This window comes from Martes martes (genome assembly GCF_963455335.1).
Source record: "Martes martes genome assembly, chromosome: 1".
NCBI classification, from domain to species: Eukaryota; Metazoa; Chordata; class Mammalia; order Carnivora; family Mustelidae; genus Martes; species Martes martes.
This window is the reverse complement of record NC_137888.1, coordinates 52,402,297-52,419,364: the sequence shown is the minus strand read 5'-3', so window position 1 is coordinate 52,419,364 and position 17,068 is coordinate 52,402,297. Positions and strand designations below refer to the sequence as shown.

General features: G+C 38.8%; 1 protein-coding gene across 1 annotated transcript in view; it reads left to right on the top strand.

The window, feature by feature from the left end:
- Positions 1-7,399, top strand: part of CBLB (Cbl proto-oncogene B) — a 217,454-nt gene extending 210,055 nt beyond the window's left edge. Inside the window, exon 19 of the mRNA XM_080827029.1 lies at positions 6,463-7,399. Within this exon, the coding sequence (XP_080683155.1) occupies positions 6,463-6,722 (260 nt within the window). The 3' untranslated portion in view covers positions 6,723-7,399. The remainder of the gene's footprint in view (positions 1-6,462) is intronic.
- The last annotated feature ends 9,669 nt before the right edge of the window (positions 7,400-17,068 follow it).

Genomic DNA, 17,068 nt, shown 5'->3' with positions numbered 1-17,068 from the left:
GGGGGGGAGAGGTGAGGGAAACTAAATGAAACAGGTATGCAATCTACCTGATGAAGAGTTCAAATAAATGGTCTTAAAGATACTCAGTGGAAATGTCAACAAAGAAGATATAAAACAGAACCAGTCAGAGCTGAGAAATACAGTAACTGAGTTGAAAAATACACTAGAGGAAGTCAACAGTAGCTTAGAGGATGAAGAAGAATGGATCAGTGATCTCAAAGACCAAGTAGTGGAAATCATCCAAGCTGAACAGCAAAAAGGAAAAATGAGGACAGGTTAAGGGACCTCTTGGACAGCATCAGGCATACTCACATTTTTATTATAAGGGTCTCAGAAGGAGAAGAGAAAGGGACAGAATACTTATTTGAAGACATAAAAGCAGCAAACTTCTCTAACCTGGTAAAGAAAAACTATCCAGGCCCAGGAAGCACAGAGAGCCCCAAACAAGATGAACCTAAAGAGGTTCACCCACAGACATAATTAAAATGCCAAAAATTAAAGATAACGAGAGAAACTTAAAAGCAACAAAAGGAAAGCAACTAGCTGTGTACAAGGGAACACCTGTAAAACTTTCAGCTGATTTTTCAACAGAAACTTTGCAGGCCAGAAGGGAATGCATGATACCTTCAAAGTGCTGAAAGGTTAGAAAACAAACAAACCCTACTACCAAGAATACTGTACCTGGCAGCCTTGTCATTGGGAACTGAAGGAGAGATAGTGTTTCCCTAACAAACAAAAGTTAAAGGAGTTCACCACTAGACCAGCTTTACAGGAAATGTTAAAGGGACTTCTGGGGGGGGGAGTACATAGTAAAACTAGATTACTTATAAAACTACTCCAAAGATCAGAAGACAAAAGTAGTAAAATCAACTGTATCTACAATAATTAGATAAGGTATACACATAATGAAAATATGTGCAACATGACATCAAATACATAAAAGGTGGGGTACAGAATAAAAATGTGCTTTCAAAATGGGTTCAAACTTAAGGGACAAACAAAATAACCTGCTATATAAATAGGGAGTTATATTTGAAACTCTTGCTAATCACAAACCAAAAACCTATAATACATACTCAAAAAGTAAAGAGAAGGAAATCCAAGCCTAGCATTAAAAAATGCCATCAAATCACATTGTAAGAGAGCAAAAGAAAGGAACAGAGAACTATGAAAACAACCAGAAGGCAATTAAAATAGCAATAAGTACATACTTAACAATTTCTTTAAATATAAGCTAAGTGCTCCAACCAAAAGACATAGGCTGAATGAAAGCATAAAAAGAATCCATCTTTATGCCGCCTACAAGAGGTTTCACACTTTAAAGACACGAGCAAACTGGAAGTAAAGGCATGGAGAAAGATATTCCATGAAGATGAAAAAAAAAACAAAAACAAAAAAAAACCCAAAAGACACCAGACACAAAGACATAAAAGAGGGCATTATGTAAGGATAAAGGGATCAGTTTAATAAAGGTTATAACAACTGTAAATATTTAAGCACCTAACATAGAAACATTTAAATAAATAAATATTGACAGAGATAAAGGGAGAAATTGACACTAATGAAATCATAGCAGGAAATTTTAATACCCCACTTACATCAATGGATAGATTATTCATCCAGAAAATCAATAAGGAAACAGTATCTTTGAACAACATACTGTACCAAATTGACTAGGATTTATACATAACATTCCATCCCCAAACAGCAAGGTACATGTTTTTTAAGCGCACGTGGAACTTTCTCCAAGATAGATCACGTGTTGGGCCATAAAACAACTTTAAATAAATTTAAGAAGATTGAAATGATGTCAGGCATCTTTTCTGACCGCAGCAGTATGAATTTAGAAATAAATTACAGGAGCTGGCAGAAACAAACACATGAAGGCTAAACAACATTCCACTAAACAACCAGTGGGTCAATGAAGAAATCAAAGAGGAATAAAAAAATACCTTGTAACAAATGAAACACAAATTTCCAAAATCTTTGGGAAGCAGCAAAAACAGTTGTAACAGGGAAGATTATAGTCATACAGACCTACCCAAAGAAACAACAGAAATCTCAAACTATTTAACGTTACACCTAAGCAACTAGAAAGAATAAAGCCCAAAGTTAGAAGGAGGAAAGAAATAACAAAGGTCAGAGTGGAAATAAATGAAATAGGGACTAAAAAACAAAAAATAAACAAAACAAAAACACAAAAAAGATGAACAAAACTAAGAGCTAGTTCTTAAGAGAAACAAAACTGATAAACCTTTATCCAGACTAATCAAGAGAAAGAGAGGATTCCAATGAAATCAGAAATGAATGAGGAAAAGTTACAACTGAGAAATACAAAGGATTATGAAAGGCTACTACAAAAAATTACTTGCCAACAATTTACACAACCTAGAAGAAATGATAAATAGCTAAGTCCCTAGAAATACAGCCCTCCAAGACCAAATCAGAAAGAAATAGATAATAGGACAGACAAATTACTAGTAATGAAGTTCAACTAGTGACTTAAAAAAACTCTCAGGAAACACAAGTTCAGGATGAGAAGGATTCATGAGTGAATTCTACCAAACATTTAAGGAGGCATTAATACCTGTCCTCAAAACATTCCCAAAAATTGAAAAGGAAAGAACATTTCCAAATTCATTCTACAATACTAGCATGACTGATAGCAAAATCGGACAAAAGATACTATTTTAAAAAAAAAAAAATTATAGGCCAATATCCCGGAAGAACATAGATGCAAAAGCTTCAACAAAACATTGCAAACAACATTCAAAAATACATTAAAAGGATCATTCACCCCAGTCAAGTGGGATTTACTCCAGGGATACAAGGATGATTCAGTATCTGCAAATCAGTGTGATCCACATTAACAAAATGAAGGATAAAATCATATGATCATCTCAGTAGTGCAGAAAAAGTATTTGACAAAATTCAACATCTCTCAACAAAGTGAGTAGAGAATATACCTTAACATAGTGAAGCTAGGGGCACCTGGGTGGCTCAGTCATTAAGTGTCTGCCTTCAACTCGGGTATGATGCCATGGTCCTGGGATCAAGCCCCGCATCGGGCTCCCTGTTCAGGAGGAAGCCTGCTTCTCCCTCTCCCACTGCCCCTGCTTGTGTTCCCTCTCTAGCTGTGTCTTTCTCTGTCTAATAAATCTTTGGAAAAAAAAAAAAAAACATAGTGAAGCTGTATATGACAGGTTCACAGTTAACATCACACTTAACAGTGAAAAGCTAAAAGTTTCCTCTCTAGGATTAGGAACAAGACAAGGATGCTCACCCTCACAACTTTTATTCAACAGAGTACCAAAAATCCTAGTCACAGCAATCAGACAAGAAGCAAAAGGCATTCAAATTCACATGGAAGAAGTAAAACTACCACCATTTGCAGATAACATGATACCATATATAGAAAACTCTAAAGACTCTACCAGAAAACTACTAGGATAAATAAATTCAGTAAAATTGCAGGATACAGAATTAATATATAGAAATCTGTTGTATTTCTATATACTAATAATGAACTATCAGAGAAATTAAGAAAACAGTCCCATTTGCAGTCGCATCAAAAAGAATAAAATGCCAAAAAAAAGTCCCCCCAAAACAAATGAACAAAAAAAGAATAAAGTGCCTATGAGCAAACTTGACCAAGGAGGCGAAAGACCTGTACTCTGAAAACTATAAGACATTGGTAAACAAAAAACACTAATTTGAAAATATATATGCACCTCTTTGTTCATTGCAGCATTATTTACAGTAGCCAAGACATGGAAGCAATGTGTCCATCAACAGATGAATGGGTAAAGATGTATACAGACACACAGAGACACACACTGGAATTTTACTCAGCCAGAAAAAGGGACATCTTGCCATTTGCAACAATGTGGATGGACTTAGAGGGTATTATGCTAAGTGAAATAAGTCAGACAAATATATGATTTCGCATGTGTGTACAATCTAAAAAAACATGAAAAAAAAGACAGACTCATAAATACAGAGAACTAGTGGTGGTGTGGAGTTCAGAGAATGGGCAAAATAGCTGGAGGGGATTAAGAGGTTACAGACTTGCAGTTAGAACAGTACACCGTAGGGAATGGAGTCGGTAATACTGTAATAACTTTGTATGGTGACAGACAGTAACTACACTTCCTGTGATATTTCGTAATGTATATAAATGTCAAGTCACTGCTGTACACCTGAAACAAATATTGTGTGTCAAGTATATTCGATTAAAAATACATATGCTTATTACATTTAAAATTTCTAAATCTCAACACTTCCTTGCCAATTATACTATCAGATGTGTCTCCGGCTGCCATAGTATCCTTCCCACTCTAGGAGCATATTTAGCTGTTCTTTTCTTTCTTTCTTTTTTTTTTTTTTAAGATTTTATTTATTCATTTGTCAGAGAGAGTGAGCACAGGCAGACAGAGAGGCAGGCAGAGGCAGAGGGAGAAGCAGGCTCCCCGCTGAGCAAGGAGCCCGATGTGGGACTCGATCCCAAGACCCTGGGATCATGACCTGAGCTGAAGGCAGCTGCTTAACCAACTGAGCCACCCAGGCATCCCTAGCTGTTCTTTTCAATGACACTTGACATTCATGTGCCCTTCTCCATATTTTGGACAAAAGCAAAATGATTGTATTAGAAAAACTCTTTGAGACTTACCTGTAGAAAACAGGGAATTTAGATTTGCATTTAAGTGTAGGTACTTTTTCTCACCAAAAAGTAAATCAGAACAGATAAGATTTCAATGTATGACTTCTGTGGTGATTGATTAAAGGATAGCTTGCTAGAATTTCTCGCAGTTTTTTGGAAATGATTAGAAGCAAAGTGAAATTTATTGCCCACCTCTGCATGACATAATGGAAATACTTAATAGAAAATAAATGGAACCTGAAAACAGAGTAAGAAATGCAATTTAGCAGACCATAGTAGGTTGAGATGTTTAGTTATAGGTGCAAGAAACAGCACATACAGATTTGAGCGAGAACCAGAAATTAATGTGTGTTCTTATATATGAGCGTAATTTAATAAGCTCTATCTATAGCTATATTTTTTTTCGAACTGGGAAGTATTCTATAAGAAAGGAAAAATTAAAAATTAGACTATCATCCAATTTGGTGTGGAAGAAAATATCTTCATACTGGAGGCTTTCATGTGCCTATGTTATACCACTATATTGCTGGAATTGTGAAGAGGATGTTTTTAGCAACTTACCTTCTCATGGAAGAAGACTTATGAGAAAAACACATTAGACAATGATTGTATTTAGATTTATTATTGAAGGTATCAGCTTACAATTTCTCATGAAGATATCAGGGAAGCTGGCAAAGCAGCAGAGACCAGGAGGGCAAGGATGGGGACAAGAGTCACAAGGCATTTGGGTTGTAGCCCCACTTCCTCATCTACTTAACTTATGTCCTTAGATTTAGTGTTTGGCATTTTTCAGTGGTCTGAGAAAGTTATTAAAGAAGTGTTGAAGTCTAAATAGTCTTAAACGCATAAATGTGTTGCACGGCATAAATTTGGTAATTTTTATTTTAATCTTTTTTTTAAATTTAGGCCTTTGAAATACAGTACCAAAAATAGATATTATGGACATCCATAATAAAAGTACCTTCTCAAGTTACCAGCCCATGCCCTGGTGATCTGTGAGGGATGGTGGTCTCTAGTTCTTCCTCTTAGTAAGGTTACTGTCCATTCATGGGTGCCAGTGTCACTTGATTGAACTTTAAGAAACTTGTCAGAGGACTAATCCAGAGCCCGAATCTCCATTGCTCATGTTTCTGCTGGCTTTGCTTTTTCTCTAGCAAAACTTCCTGCACTGGAATCTGGGTAAAGTATTTGAGCAAAGCAGTGAGTTTACTTCTGTTCAGCCTGTTAACTAACAGTAGACTCAAAGCATCTACTATTTTTCTCCCCACCTCAGAATCAGTTGACAGCTTGATTAACTTGAAAAAACAGACTGGCAGAGACACTACAAAGCCTGTTGCTCAGAGTAGTTGTGCTGTGGCCGGGGTGGGATGGAGGACCTGCTGGGGATGTGCTTCCAGGAACATCGACAACCTTGTAGCACTTTCCTCTGGTAGAAACTTCCCAAGAAAGAGCCTCCACCATCGTAGGAAAGAATAAGCTGGTGTCCCTATAATGAAAGCCTTTCTTTTTGAATTGTTTTCTTTTCCATACCTGTTAGTCCCTATGGCTTAAAGAATAATATGTGGAATTAGGAATGAATTTGTATTAATCTTTCAAACTTCCAACACATTCTTAGTCTGTTTCTTTAATGTTCAAAATGGGGACAATACAGCCTGCCCTGCAATAATAAATAAAAATGGGGGGAAAGTTTATTTCTGGGGATAATGAAAAATAGGGTTTTCATCTAAAATGAGATCAAGCTGATATGGTGTTTGTATATTTATTCCATTATTGACATGATATCTCTTTTAAAATCTACTCAGATGGTTCACAGGCACCAGCCAGACCTCCTAAACCACGACCCCGCAGGACTGCACCAGAAATCCACCACAGAAAACCCCACGGTCCCGACGCATCATTGGAAAATGTTGACGCAAAAATTGCAAAACTCATGGGAGAGGGTTATGCCTTTGAAGAAGTGAAGAGAGCCTTAGAGATAGCCCAGAATAATGTCGAAGTGGCCCGGAGCATCCTCCGAGAATTTGCCTACCCGCCTCCAGTCTCCCCACGTCTAAATCTATAGCAGCCAGGACCTGTCCACACCAAAATGGCAAGCAGTCGATATCCCAGGTTCGTGGAAAAGAGACAAGCGAGAGAAGGTGTCTCCTTGGCGTGGCATCTTGAGAAGAGGCTTGGAAGGGCTGCTTCTCAGAAGACAGCTGCTCGCTCAGGATGTCAATGGCTGTGCTTCCTTATTTCTGCTAGCCATACTTTTTAAATCAGGGTTGAACTGACAAAAATAATTTAAAGACGTTTACTTCCCTTGAACTTTGAATCTGTGAAGTGCTTTTCCTTGTTTACAAGTTGGCGAAGTTGCAGTTCGTTTTTGTTTTTAGTTTTGTTTTAGGGTTTTTGGTTTTTTTTTTTTATCCCTGTACTGTGTTCTTGACAGACCCTTGGTAGAATGGTCAGGTCTGCTGTAACATTTCCCACCAACTCCCTTGCTGTCCACGTCAGCAGCTGAGTCACACGTTCATTTGGATCTCATCCATCCCACCCCACCCCCCATGACCAGCTGGGTCCAGTTCCATTTCTCCCATTTACAAGATGCTTCAAAGGTTCTGATTTTCAACGTATTGAACTAATGCAAGAAAAGAAAAAAAAAAGTGTGTGGCCTTCACTACTGAGTCTTTTCTTTGGAAACCTTTGCTGTTGTGAGATGGGAAAGTTGTGAATGTATAAAGCATTTTTTCACCCATGAACTCACTGATTTTTGATAAGAGGTTTTTCATATGATACAGAGGAACATCCCTTTTTAATGTAAGTTTTGTGATCTTTAACCCCCACCCCATATTCTCATCTTTGTCATCCCAGGGGTGTCACTACTCTGTAAAAAACAAAATATTAGGAAGCAGCTGCTGCAGATGTGAGAGAAATACACTTGCACATGACAATGCCGTGTTGAAGTTATATAATGAGGTCCCCTGACGGTTATGCCTGCATTACTTTGAGGCATGCTTAATAAGAGGGCTGTCTCCCTGAAATGTGTTAATAATTTTCAGATAAAATTATGATCATACCTTTCCCAAAGCGGAATAGAGTTCATTTCCTATATGAGTGATTACACGCTGGTACCTAACAAGTGTAGGAACCAGTACATATTGCAGTGGAAAAAGTTAAATCTTTGATGCACTGTTAAGTGCCAATGCTACTGCGGCAATGTCCCCCCCCCCTTTTTTTGGCAAAGTCTCTGCAATCAAATCAGAGTTCACATTTAATTTGTAGATTCTCATTGTCCCATCCAGTCAGGGAAAAGAAATTTATATAGTTTTGCTTTTTTCTTTTTCCCCCAAAATGGAAGTTTGTCCTTCAGAAACCATGTTATTACTTTTAACAGATCTACAAATATTTATTGAGCATCTATGATGTGCTTGATGCACTGTGTTTTCAAAGCACAAACTCTCACAAGCTGATTGCGATATAATGTTTTGTTATTCTTTATCTGTGCTTTTGATGGCAAAAGTCTCTTTCTGAAAAAGCCTAATGAGAAGTTAGTGGAGAAATGGGACAAAACCCAGGTCTGTGCAGAATGCTTGAGCCCACAGAAGCTTTTCCAAATAGGGACTCATGGCAGGGTTGTGTACCTTTCCGCCACTCCTCTTTCAGCCTCACCCCGGGTGTGATGTACAAGGATGCATCTGACAATGAGCCTGTCTTCGGGATTCAGAAGGACAGAACCAAACATCCAGCAGGACGCCATGGAAATTAATCTTCAAGCCTGGAGCGGTCACCAAGTTGACCAGGGAGGGGAACTACTGCCTTATTTTGCAAAGTCACATGTCACATGTGCCCTTGATGGTTTGGCTGTCACAATAGGAGGTAGAGAGGAGTCACGGGCTTGGGTGTTTTAATTTCTCAAGTGATTCCACACTGGTCGGTGTCCTCAGAGAGGAATTTTCACTTTTCCTTAGATGTTGCACCTGTGAGCAGATATATGTGTGCATTTTTAAATGACATCAGCTAATTCTTCATTGATTTAGGAACTCCACATACATCATTGTGATTATTCATTTTTTTTAATCAGTCTCTGATGTCATGTTGGAATAGCACTATATGTTTTGTGTTTTTTATGACTTACTGATCATAGGTACAACTAAAAGCCAAAAGTTGCCACTTCATTGTGAAAATATTGTTAAAACTTTAATAGATTAGAGAGTGATATAAAATACAAATGTGAGGAAAAACATAATACATCCTCAAACAGTTTTCAAATACTATGTGAAAATTTCCAATGAGAATTAGAAAAAGATGATAGAAATTTAGACCTTTTTTTAAAAAAAATCTGTTTTGCAAAGAAGACATTAGCCTCCACTAAAATCTCTGCATCTTGTACTCAATAGCAACCATTAGTTCTATCATTAAAAGATTGAATCAGAAACTTCTATGGAATAGAATGGAAAGAGGGAAACTTTTTATCAAACACGGTCATGAAAATCCCATTGCTACCTATTACCAATGATAACCTCAAAATTTTTTTGTGTGGAAATAATTAAAAATACTTTAAATTATAAAAATGACTACCCATTAATGGTTGGAAATGATCAACGCTTGGTTTCACTGTTATCCAGAAAGTCAGACATTCCTCCCATTTCTCAAGACTTGGTCATGTATTAAGCCAGTGCACAATATAATCCATATAATTAAAACAAAATCATGGCCAACACTAACCTGCTCTCCCTTATCCCCCAACATGTTCTGGGGATAGAAGTACTTATCCTCAATGACAGTCCAGTAAATTAGTCTCCATAAGTTCTTTTTTTCCCCTTGACATCTACAGTATCCTGGCCAAATTTTCTAGAATTGAATCAGAGCAGTCCTTCTGGTTAACTTGAGCTTCCTTCCACAAAATGACCTTTAGCTCTTCCCTGTCCCCTCTTCCCTCGCCCACATTGCAAATAGTCTTACTAAAGCCCTAATTGCAACTTCAAAGGGCCCGTTTGTTAACTCAATATCTCACACACAAGAACACTTGCAAAGATTTCTTCATAATGTGAATTTTTTTCTTTTTCAGTTCCAGAAGCATTTCCTACAGTTTGGACATTACTTTCCTCTTGAATTTTCAACTTGAAGCTTTAATTTGCACTGAATTATCAAACCTGGTTAAAATTTTAATTTTTTCACTTAAGCTGACAGATTTGGAAGCAAATTACAGTGTGTTTTCAACAACACAGGTACTGTCTGTTGACCTGGAATTGTAGTGCTTCTAAGAAAAGTTTCCAAAAAAAGACAGCAATAGAGTGAAGGGTTTTCTTCCCAATTACTACTCTTTTTAAATGCCTTTTTTAAACTTGTCTAATGTGGCAAAATAGTTATGTGTTCAATTAATTTATATTCATCTTTTTTCAATTCTGGTTATTATGTAAACTCAAGTACTTTATCTGTTCTTTTAAGGTATTTTATAAAATGAGTCTTAACAAAATGCAGAGTTGGTATTTTATTTTTCAAATGAACACAAAGATTTCTTTCACAGCATTTCTATGTTTTCTTTTTGGTGCTAAGGAAAAGACATTGGATTCAAGAGTTGAGTGGACAGGGTGGTACAAAATACCCATCCCAGGTGGTTATTAAATACCAAAACCATATCATTTTAAGATATTTACATAAATAAGCTCCTTCAAAGACTCCTTCAAGTCTTTGAACTGAAAAAGTTCTATTAAAGTTCCAAGTAAGAACTATATCTGGGAAAGGCTCAATGTCTTCAGATGACAATTAAGAATTCCTAATCAATTGTAACATCTGTTCTCTAAATTCTTGGTTTTTCTAATCATTTATTTTATAAGGAAGAATATATAAAATGGGCCAGTATAAAACAGGGAGGGAACAATGGAGACTAAAAAAAAATGTCAATAACTACTACTATATAAAGAACCATAAAAGGTGAAAGTAATTGATACGTGCAATATCCCACACATAGTAGTAATAGTTACATCCTCGAAGCATGTACAATTAAAATGGAGGGAGGACTATACATAAATAATTCCAATACAATAAATGCCATCTATAAATTGTCACATTGTACTGGAATTATGTATTTACAGTACATGCTAAAGAACTTTTATTGGGCCCTTACTTTATGCAAGGAACTTAGTAATAAAACATTTAACCCTCTCAACATCCATTAGGCCTCTTCTAGGACATAGAAGTAAAGGAGGGTATGATACATTCCTTGTGGAAATTTCGATGAATGGTAAGGCTGAATAGCATTTTGGCAGCCTAAAGGAGGATCACGGTTTTTGTTTTTAAGAACTCCGGAGGTAAGGGGACGCCTGGGTGGCTCAGTTGGTTAAGCAGCTGCCTTCGGCTCAGGTCATGATCCCAGCGCCCTGGGATCGAGTCCCACATCGGGCTCCTTGCTCAGCAGGGGTCCTGCTTCTCCCTTTGCCTGCCACTCTGTCTGCTTGTGCTCACTCTCGCTCCTCTCTCTCTCTCTCTGACAAATAAATAAATAAATAAATCTTAAGAACTCCGGAGGTAAGACATTTCAACTAAGAGCAGCACACGTCATAAAACAATTATTTTAGGCAAAGAGGAGAAGTAGTAGGGCGAGGAACACAGAAAGGGCTAGGGAGAGGACGTTGGTGCCCGTTGCTAAAGGACCACACAAGACATCTAAGATTCTAGGAACCATAGGATTAGCCATCAGTTGCTGGATGTCGGAGTTGACAGTAACCATGAAAATACCCAGAGGGATGAGGGTGTGCCTCCCAGGAATTGGCACATCGAATGGCAAGCGACAGGCTAAGGAAAATTTAGATTCCCTGCCTTTTCTTCATGTCTCTCTTTTGTCTGATTTGCGCATGAAACTTGAACAGTATTCTTAATTACCTGTTTTTGCTGCTTTCTCATCCCTGCTGCCACCACGCTCTTTTAGGTCTGAATTATGACTCCCTTAGAATTTGATCTCCCGGCTCCCGTGCAAGACAGAATGAAGGTTCTGAACATCCAATCCGACGTTGCTCCTCAATGTAAAACTCTTTATGGCTTTCCACGGTGGGGCTTCCCTGTCTGCAGTCCTCTTGATGCTCGCCTCCCGCCCTCGGCCCTCTTCACCTCTGCTGAGCTTCCAGTCGCCCAGACATTCTCCATGTCTTTGTACGTGCTAGCTTGGAATGTGCCTTTCCCTTTTCTCAGTCCGGCCCAACTCTTATTTTTCAAAATCCAGCTCAAGCGTTGCCTCTGAAGTAGGCACAGGCTGAGTGGAGCAGGTCATCTTTTTATGCCACACAGGATAGTCCCATCATACCTAAGTGGTTCTGCAATCACTTCATTCCATGGGTTGTCCCAACTAGACTGAACCTCCTTAGTAGAGGTGGCATATCTAATTTCTGTGTCCCAAGCTCCTATTACAGAAGCCAGTACATCATAGTGCACAATAAAACGTTTGAAATCAATAAAAATTCTCCCCTTAAATAGCCAATACTAGAAATAGTCCTGAGTTCTGGTTTCAGCTCTGCCACTCTCTGCATGGATCGGTATCTCTTTTCTTTGCTCCTGCTTTCTTCACCCATGGATCAGAAAATATAGAAGCCTACTCACTAAAGTGACTACAGTAAAGACTTCATTTTTGTTCACTGTTGGGATGGGAAACACATTACTTAGTAAGAAAAAAAATCAGATTCACGAAGTAAAAACTGGGAGATTTTAAAATTTATTTTGGTAAATCTCAAATGTGTCTTTTAGTAACTTGAGAAGCTAAGAGAATACTTGATTCTTCATAAGGAGATTATGATAAATGTCTATTTAAGGGATCACTGCTCACAAATTCATATGGCAACATAACAGTGGTTAAGAGTACAGGCTGTGGAACCAGTATGCATACTATCAATCTCTACCTCTGCCCCTTCTGAGTTATGTGACCTTAAGCAGGTCTCCTAACCTCTCTGTCCATTAGTTGCCCCATATGTAAAAGGAGAATGGCACCATACCTCCAGTAAAGGATTGATAGGGAGACTCAATGAGTGAATCCGGATAAAGGACTCAGAACATGCCTGGCACCATTGAATGCTCAATAAATGGCAGCTCTCATTACTGTATACCCTCCTACCTAGGAACTTAAGCCCCATTTCGTCTCCTAGAATCCCTGGAGTAGACTGCAAAGAGAAGCATCACTTTGTCCCATCACTTCACAAAGCAAAAGGTAGACAACAGTGGAACAAGACCAGTGTGGCTAAACTGAGGAAATTTGAAACCTTAAGGGTAATGATCTATACTTGCTACTGAAAAGCTGCAGAGATGACTTTTTAACAGAGAACCTTTACTACCATCATGCATTCTTTCCTGAACTTGTTACTCAAAGCCCTGTACAGTGAGGGTAGAGATTAGAGATGGTGAGATGGCTGGACCACCAATACCAGTCTGGGTTCCTTGAGATCTGCTTTCTTTCCCATTGACTACAACCTAAACCAAACCTCTTTATGTATAGACAAAAAGGGTTTTTTTGTTTGTTTGTTTTTGTTTTATTCTTCATTTAAAATCTAGTTCATGCACAAAAAATAATTTTGTCTTTAGGATATAGAGAAAAGGGGCAAAACTAGTGAGTTTCCTTAGTGCCATCATATCAAATGTAGCCAGATGTTGAAAGGACTTTTCCTTTTCTCCTAGAAAGAAGCTAAAGCTCCAAAGCTGAAAACAACATATGATATGCATCCATACCCTAAAAACCCATTAAGGTAGGACCCATTAAGAGGCTGGTGGCAGAATTTTCTTCTGCAGGCTCCAAAGTATATAAACAGAAGATGGCAGATTCAGGGGTTGGCCTGGGAGAAGTTAGTAATGGATAAGAATGTTAAGGACTGAATCCATCTCTCCCAATCCAAGTGATTATATCTCCAAAAAACCGATTGCAGAGATTAGAAAACTGTCATTTCTTCCTATTAGATGTCTGGGCAGTGGGCTTCCCTATCTGCCATCTGTGAGAATTTGAGCAGAATAAGAACAAAATGATCTGCAGTGAATCACTGACAAGCAGCCCCACCCCTGGTGTGCGGGGACAAGGTTGGGGGCAAGGATGAAAGGATGCCCCATTCTCATGGGGCAAGCAGACCCTTTTCAAGACAGCTGAGCTTGAGCCATCTTTTTTTTTTTTAAATTTATTTGACAGAGATCACAAGTAGTCAGAGAGGCAGGCAGAGAGAGAGTGGGGGGAGCAGGCTCCCTGCCAAGCAGAGAGCCCGATGCGGGGCTCGATCCCAGGACCCTGAGACCATGACCTAAGCTGAAGGCAGAGGCTTAACCTACTGAGCCACCCAGGCGCCCCAGGTGAATTTATTTTATTTATTTTTTTTTAAGATATTTATTTATTTATTTGACAGAGAGAGAGAGAGATCACAAGTAGGCAGAGAGGCAGGCAGAGAGAGAGTGGGGGGAGCAGGCTCCCTGCAGAGCAGAGAGCCCGATGCGGGGCTTGATCCCAGGACCCTGAGATCATGACCTGAGCTGAAGGCAGAGGCTTAACCCACTGAGCCACCCAGGTGCCCCAAGCCTGAGCCATCTTGATGGGACCCAAGAAGGCCACCGACAAGGCACAGTAACCCAAGCAGGAAAAGACTGTGGTGTATGCCACCAACCCAGGCATGAGGGAGTTCAGCCAATGGATATCTTGTGAGTCAGACAATAACCTAGTGAGTGATTTCCTAAAGAACGTATGAGCACAATGAACAATTTACCAAACACAGACACACATACACAAGCACACACAGGAAAGAAAAAAATTAGAGAAAAACTACAATTGCACTTGTGAAGAAAAAGAATGTGCTCCATTAAGTCTCCTTCTCCTGTCCCAACCCTGAAGCAGCAGAAACCTAGAGGAACCATAGGAAAGACCAGGTCTTGCTCCTTCTATTCTGGCCCCTGAGACTGAAGCCTGACATTGGACCAGCTGGACTGAATTAGAATCTTGATGACCAAATAAGAAAGAAAGAACTAACAGTCAAATATTGTGATATTAGGGGGGGATAATTATAACCATGTTGGCAGCCCATCAGTTTCAACATGTTCAGTAAATTGGTTACTAAAAATAAAACAAAAATCACTTTATTTAAAATGGACTTTGGTGGTTTCCTTAGCTTAAAAAAAAAAAAAATTATTCAAAATCTTATAACCACCACCACAGGGTGCTTCTCTGGGAAGAAGCTGTGGGCTGTGCAGATCCATTTGTTTCTCTGGAGAAACTTCCTGCCTGGCAACCTCAGTTCTGTCCAGCCCTGGAGCTATAAACTCAGTTTATCTTCCCCCCAGTCTCTGCAGTGGAGACTCTGCTCTGTCACCCAACAGGGCAGGGTCCAGCCTTGTCCCCAAGTCTCCCTTCACGGCAGACACTCATTTTCTCCCAGTAGACTATTCAAACCTCATTTGTTAGCTGGCTTATGGAGTAAATATGTGGGGCATGAAATAAAACATCTGGCATCCACTTACCTAGAATGTCACTGACTGTGATATACTCTCAAAAGGAACTCTACAATTCCCTGAAGAAATGTGCCTGTGTAAGATACAAAATACCTTTGCAGAAAGTTAAATAACACAAGTACCTAGGCTCTAGGCTTTTCAGACTTGAATCGAAAACAGCAATGGCAAGACAGTTATTGTATAAATGCTTAATCAAGAACAATGTGCAATGTTATTTATCCGGAATTTCTTGCACATAAGGGGGTAGAATAGAAAGTTGAAAGCAAAACTAATGTATCTCTTTCAGGCTTTGTAATCAGTGCTGACATAATTAAACATTTATCGAGCACTTTGGATTTGGGACAGTGTTCTACTTTGCTTTCAAAGTTCTAGTCCTCAAAACTCTTTTGAAATAGGTGCATTACACTTGGCATCTTCTCTTTGCACATTAGGAGAATTTATAAGGCCGGAGTCAAAAATAACTTTCCCTGGGTCACTCAACAATTCACGAGAAGGGCTAGAATTATAACCCATCAATTAGTCCCAGTCTGCACATTCGATATTAAAAATAGACCTCAGAACAATCAGGCAAGAGCTAAGCAATCTTTTTGTGGGCAAGAACGGGAATTGAAAAGGAGCAAGTATGACTTTTACCTGCTACCATTATTGCATATGGCAGCAGTGTGGGCCAGAAAGATAAACATGTTTATCGACCAGTTGTTTTGTGTTAAGAATGGTTTGGCAATTGGTCAACACTATTCTGCACAGTGAGCCGGCTTGCGTAGCTGAAGCTGAACCGTATGCTGGAAATTCTGCAATGCAGCAGCAACTTGAAAACGTGCAGAAGTGAATCCCTCTGCATTCCAAAATGGCTTAGCTCCATACTGTGGGTCATTTGAACTAGCCATTTTCAATGTGTATAAATACCTATTTGTTACCGTGCACATGAAAAAGAGGAAAAGAAAAAAATTACATGACAGCATACCATCTCTCCACAAAAGCAAAGCAGATACTTGGTCGATTCAGTGACAAGCCAATAAAGCAGGGAAGGGGAACAAATAAATATTCTCACAGGTTAAATCAAAAGCAGCTGTTCCATTGTGAAGTTCCAACATGTAACTCAGAAGCACTTTTGGCCACCACGCTATTAATCTCTGAGAGGCTATAAACTTGTCATGTTAAGGACGCTGCAAATCCAGCTTGAATATACTTTGCTTTTCACATTAATGGCATGTAAGGGCACTTAGGCCTCTCGTCATCACTTCAGTGCCTTGAGGAGACCAATGTTCTCGTTTTCTTCTCAGAGGACCACTACACCACTTTAGTGCGTGACTCGTCAATCCTTTGTGGTATTAACCCCTTAAATTAAATTCCCTTGGAGTTGAAGATTGGAACGAGAGCACTTGTTTCCCTTTAGAGATCATACACTATCATTCCACCTGGAAAATTCACAAGTATGCAAAAGTATTCAAACCCTCCAGTGTTGATTAAGATCTGTTCTGATAGGACTAGGGAGATTCAAACTGTGCTTTTCTCAGGAGAATGGTCAAGGATTTGATAAAACATTACTGACAGAATTCTAAATCACAGGGTAGATTTACCAGTGCTCAGACTCTATTTTATGTTCCTTAAACTCTACCATCCTAAGATTTTACTTCATGCCCAAATTTCTTCATCTACAATGAAAAATATATGCCACAGGATACTGTGAAAATCTGCACCGAGTTTAAAGGACTTTCAATGGTTACAGTGATACTCTCTACAATTTTTAAAAATATATTTATATTATTAAATTCTTAACACTTTTTACAAAGATCAAGAACTGGGACTCTCTTCTAATGCATGGTTTTCATATATAGTTTCATCTCATCCAAGTTCTCAGCAGTTCTAAAATCTTGTGTGTGTGTGTGTTTTCAGGGAGAATGGCCCCCAGAAAGAATTGTTCACCCATAACTTCAGAAGTCATCTGTCCATGATATCACTCTA